Source organism: Gadus macrocephalus, chromosome 19 (genome assembly GCF_031168955.1).
Source record: "Gadus macrocephalus chromosome 19, ASM3116895v1".
In the NCBI taxonomy this organism is placed as follows: domain Eukaryota; kingdom Metazoa; phylum Chordata; class Actinopteri; order Gadiformes; family Gadidae; genus Gadus; species Gadus macrocephalus.
This window is the reverse complement of record NC_082400.1, coordinates 12,463,876-12,469,528: the sequence shown is the minus strand read 5'-3', so window position 1 is coordinate 12,469,528 and position 5,653 is coordinate 12,463,876. Positions and strand designations below refer to the sequence as shown.

The 5,653-nt window shown below is 46.7% G+C and overlaps 1 protein-coding gene across 2 annotated transcripts; it reads left to right on the top strand.

Moving 5' to 3' along the window:
• Positions 1-1,202: 1,202 nt before the first annotated feature.
• Positions 1,203-5,407, top strand: LOC132447813 (skin calcitonin gene-related peptide). Of its 2 annotated transcripts, XM_060038802.1 has the most exons (4): positions 1,203-2,211; positions 2,804-2,908; positions 3,838-3,978; positions 4,805-5,407. In XM_060038802.1, exons 2-4 carry the CDS (start codon positions 2,826-2,828, stop codon positions 4,980-4,982), a joined length of 402 nt encoding a protein of 133 aa, XP_059894785.1. In that variant the 5' UTR covers positions 1,203-2,211; positions 2,804-2,825; the 3' UTR covers positions 4,983-5,407. The 2 variants fall into 2 exon arrangements, with proteins under 2 accessions (XP_059894785.1, XP_059894784.1); XM_060038801.1 differs by lacking the exon at positions 1,203-2,211 and having other exon boundaries at positions 2,362-2,908; positions 4,805-5,404.
• Positions 5,408-5,653: the final 246 nt, after the last annotated feature.

Sequence of the window (5,653 nt, the reverse complement as noted above, 5' to 3'; positions counted from 1 at the left end):
TAAGGATCCCTGTTTTCTAGTCAATGAAATTGTAAAGCAGGAGTGCCTGAATATGCTATATTTATGAAGCAAATATTAATAAGTGATGTGTAAATTCAAAAGGTACAAAGGTTCTCAGCACGTTAATGATGCTAAATTTATTTAGCATTGAGTACTTTATACTCTCTATAACTAGAAAACGTTTTCCTTTGAGGAATCCCTTGGACTGTTTTCATGTAATTAAGCAATAATGTACTTTCCCTGTTTGGATTATGATGTCAAATGATTTCTTTTTTAGTGTGCATCACTGCAATCTGTCTGATCTACAGAGTTCATATACTGTCTCTTATTCAACTCTTGGTTTTTCTTATTGAATGAATACTTTTAATGACTTGGTTAGTGAGTATCGTTTGTAATGAATCGGATCTTAATCCTGAAGCCCCTTTGCCTGGTCACTGTGGAAACACAACACCGCCGACACAACAGTAGGAACACGAGAACAGACGAGTGGTTTGGTTTGGATGAGATGTCAGAGTGAACGATGCCGAGGTAAGTAATGGAGGTCCTCTCGTCTGGGTAATGGTTTGGACGAGTGTCGGGGGAGGGGAGATTAATTTATCCGCGTTATTCATGAGATCACAACAAAACAAAGAGCTTCCTGAGCGGTCGGCCGTTCATAGCAGCGGACGATCGAGTCCCTCCCTGCTGGCTCTGCTCGTGTGGATGACCTGCACTTACAGGTGTTGGTCGGCCCGTCGCTGTCGTAACGCTGTTATGCAAAAATCTAGATGCCTTGGTAATGAACGTCTAGGCCTATATATACGTAATTTAGCATGCAGAAAAATGTCTGATGTAAAAAACAATGAACCTGCTGACTATTATGTAATTAAAGACCAATTAGCGCATGGGGGGGAGGGTTTTTTGTCACTTATGTCAAAATTCTTCAAAAACATAATAACACAATTCCAACTGTGTGTTAATCTCACTCTCTCGACGAACCCACTTCATGCCTGGCTCTCAATAAGACTCATGCGGTAGTTCGTATCCCAGAAGCTCCATATGTGGTCTGTGTAAACCAGCTCCTACTTTATGAAGGGACTTCATCAAGATCCACGGGGGAAATCTGTGAGCGGGTGATGTGAGCGGTGTCAGTGGCGGGGGGGGGGGGGGGGGGGGGGGGGGGACGGGACGACGACGACGACGACGACGACGACGACGACGACGACGACGACGACGACTACTAACGACTGACTAACGTACTAAAGAGGCCTGAGTCGAGGATTCAGAGCAAACGATTCAGAACGGGACACTGGAAGGGAACACAGAAGGGAACCGACGGATTGTGTTCGGAGCGTACGACAAGTCTCGTGCTAGGTAATTAGATTTGGATTCCTCCTCGCGTGTTCAGCAGCTATTATCACCCATTTTTCTTAATACTTCTAGTTATGATACTTTTAATTTTCTTAATAAATCGGGTAGCTCATCATTGTTTTTTAATAATGAGTTTGCATAAATTATTGATGGATTCATCCTGGATCCGCTTCATTATTTATCATCCCTGAGCCCCCTAGGGGGCGACAGAGGGCCAGGGCTCACGGACACTAGAAGTTGAGGAGGTGCGTGTGTGTGTGTGTGTGTGTGTGTGTGTGTGTGTGTGTGTGTGTGTGTGTGTGTGTGTGTGTGTGTGTGTGTGTGTGTGTGTGTGTGTGTGTGTGTGTGTGTGTGTGTGTGTGTGTGTGTGTGTGTGTGTGTGTGTGTGTGTGTGCGCGTGCGCGTGTGCGTGTACGTACGTGTGTGTGCGTGTGTACGTGTGTGCGTGTGTGTACGAGTGTCCTCAAACTTTTAGAGAGTTGGACTTGAGTTCACGGCGGTCACTCCCACCACGGCACTGATGACAGCGGTGACGAAGGTGATGATGAAGACGGTGACGTACATGTGTGTGTGTCTGTCTGTGTGTGTGTGCAGAAATGAGTGTGTTTAAAAGCATGTCGTACCAAATTAATCCAATGGGAGCAATGGTTCTGATATAGACACGCCCCCACCAACCCACCCACACAGCCACACACACACTTTAACCGGGTTGAGATGGGGGGGGGGGGGGGGGCTATCTATTGAAAGGGGGTGGTGGCTTCAGGAGCAGGAGGAGAGGGAGGGTATAAACGTCAGGAGGCAGCCTCCGGCGGAGAGACCAAACCAGAGCCAGGGGGTCCGGCGCACAGTGACTCCAACCAGGTGGGTACGCTCCCGCTCTCCGTCCGGCTCTCCGTCTCTCCGTCTCTCCATCACTCTCTCCTCATTGCTCTCGTCTTGTCTATTTCTGTCCAACTCTCTCTCGGACTGTATCCATCTCTCTCCCCATCTTCATCTCTCTGTTTGTCTGTCCCTCTCCTCTCGCGAGATCTCTCTCTGTGTCCCTCTCTCCCTGTCCCTGTCTCTCTCTCTCCGAGCCAGGTCTCTCTGTCTCTCCACGGTCTCTCTCATTCTCTCTATCCCTCCGTTCCTCACTCAGTACCATCCCTCTCTCTCCTAGTCTTTCTCTTTGGACCGGACCTGCATATTAACTTATTTCAGTGTGGAAGTTATTTGGTTCTTTAAGATGTATAGAAATTCGCTTGCGTTTAATCATACAATTTGTCATGAAATCAACTAGTAGTTTATAAATAGCTTTGTGTGCAAACTGAACATGTTCTGGATTGATTATTGTAGGAATAATAATAAACAAATGGCCTACTAGTTATTAAATGAACATTATTATAATTTCTATGTGTAACAGATGTTTTAAATGAGTGGATTTTCCAATGAAAGCAGACGACGTGTCCCACAGTTTCAGGGAATCTTCCGGAACGATGCGCCAGCTGAAGCTCCCTGTGCTCCTCGTCATCCTTCCCTTCCTGCTGGACTCGGCTCACACGGCCCCACGCGGCTTCAGGTGAGCAGAGACACACCGCCTCACACCGCCACGTCCTCACCTGGATCTACATCTCCAGACTGACCCCCGCACTCAGTGTCAGCTCTGGGGTAGAACGCACGTTGTGGAGATGCACTTTACGTTACATTTGCGATTTAGGGCATTTAGCAGATGCTTTTATCCAAGGCGACTTGCAACAAGTACATTTGTCAGAAGACAAAGAAACAACAATATATCGCTGCCGGTACCGTAAGGATGTTCATAGAACCGAGTGCCAAGCACTTGCCATCGCTCGGTTAACCCATACGCCGTACACTTCAAAGAAAGCTAGGATAAGAGGCTACACGAGGCTACGCATTATTTTGTGAGTGCAAGGAGGTACAACGTACAATAAGTGCGTAGGAGGGGTGTGGGGGGGGGTGGGGGGGGGGTAATGCAGATTCTAGGGGAACAAGTGACAGATGGACCATCACTGTGTCTCCACGATGCAACATCTCACACACTGTGGCTCATGAGAACGCTACACAACCTTGTGTTGGGTTCCTTTAGCTCCTCTAGACTCTGACTTCTTTCAATTTTTCCGAAACAAGACAATGCAGCACAAGTTTGCTTTTTCCTTGTAAGCCTCGATTTGCCCTCCTCCTCAGCTGTAAGTGGATAAAAGCTTCCGCCAAACGACTTAATAACAGGTTAATGTAAACCTGTAGCTAAGAGACGAACACCAGATCAGACGTGACGTCTGGGGACAGACGGATCGGGGGGGAAGGGAGGAAGAGAGAGGAAGAAAGGCAGGAATGGAGGAGACTTGGAGAGGACGAGAGTGGAGGAGAAGTAGCCAGCCGAGGCCTCCGGAACCCAAGTGGCCACTTGTCCCCTGTGGCCCTCGCAAGGCGGTGAAGAGGGTATCATGTGGATGGGGACTGACCTCTGACCCCTCCCCTGTAATGCAGGTACTTCAGCCCATCCTTCGCCAGGGAGCCAGAGATCGCTCTTCCAGACGCTGAAGACTGGCAGCCTCAAGACATGCTCTCGGACCTTCTCCTGCGCATCCCGGCCCCAAGGGCCCCGAGGGGCCTCACCGCCCTCAACAGGTACCCCCGAGTGGCTAGTCTTCTGGAACAGAGTCCTATGGAGTAACCAATAAACCATTCAGCCGGTTATTGATAGAAAACCAGATTTACATTGACGTTTACATTCAGCAGACGCTCCTATCCAAAGTGACTTACAATAAGTACATTTGCCAGAAGAAAGAGAAACAACCATAGATCGTGGTCGGTACAGTAAGGATGTTCATAGAACCAAGTGCCAAGCACTGACAATCCTCTGGTTAACCCATTCCCCTTACACAACAAAGATGAGATAAGATAGGATAAGATGCTGCACAATGCTGTTTTTAAGTGCAAGGACGTACAACATACGTACAATAGGTGTGTAAAAGGGGTGTGGGGGGTTGATGGTGGCTGGCAATGCACCTGTCATTTTGTGATTTCTGGAGATGTTGTATGGAATGGCTCTCTAAGCAAAGTTCCAGAGTTGTTTCTGAATGAGGGCACGACGTCACTCATCTTATGGGAGAGGTCATTTCATCATATCAGAAACTGCAGCTGTAATGACCATTATTCACCTAGAGGTGGCGCTCATACTGCGGTTTATTTTGGTTGTTGGGTAACTCTTTATGGCTAGTTTAGATTTATTAGAACAATACAATATTGTATTTGGAAGTAAAATGAATTATTATCCATTTAAAAACCTTTTCAGTACTAGGCCCATGTTTTAAAATCGTTTTAAGTTGTTTTTGCTCATGGACGCATCGTAGACCTAAATGGGGCAGAGGATAGTACGACGAATTATTTTGGAAAGTAACGGATTGAAAGTAGAACAATCTATCAAGTGTCCTAACAAAGGATTTCCCTGCAGCCATCACATCGCGAAGAGAAAGTGCAACGCGGCCACCTGCGTGACGCAGAGACTGGCGGACTTCTTGGGGCGGTCCAGTAACACTATCGGGGTGACGGGACTGTTGGAGCCCACCAACGTTGGCTCCAGCACGTACGGCAAGAGGAGCGTGCTGACCGTCCGTTTCCCGGACTTCTAGTCCCAGGGGACGGAGGTCCAGAACCACCACAATACACCGCTCACTTCAGATCGAGTGGGAAGATCCGCGAATTCAATGATTCATGGTAATAGGATCATTTATGATCATGAACGCAATTTTTATGAGCCTTTGGTGAACTTCAGTTGAAAAGGTTGTGCTTGTGTCGATTGTTTTAAAGCATTTGAAATGTGTTTTTGTTGGGCGTGTATCAAGTAATCTCATCATGAATAAACGAATATAATGAAGTCGATACACCAAGATGATACAAACAGATGTGTATATAGCCTTCCACTAGGCTACATGTTTATTTGTGATGTGTTTTTTTTAATAAAATGTTAAAATGTACAGCCTTGAAATAGGTTCTAAGTGCTTCCTACTATAGTCAGGCAGGCCTCTGACATCAGATAAAATAAAGGTATTCTCACCTCCACCACAACACTGCGACATACCGACCTGCGTAACGTCGACAGGCTAAAACACTCTCCCTTCATTAAACAGGCCCTCAAAACCCACCTTTTTAAGATTGCTTTCACTCTCCTTGCCTTCTCCCCCCTTCCTATTTGTTCATCTTTTCACTAATATACGTTCTTATCAGGGCTGTCAAACGATTAACATTTTAAACGCGACTCATCGCATATGAGTTAACTCACGATTTATTAGGGACTTTTATT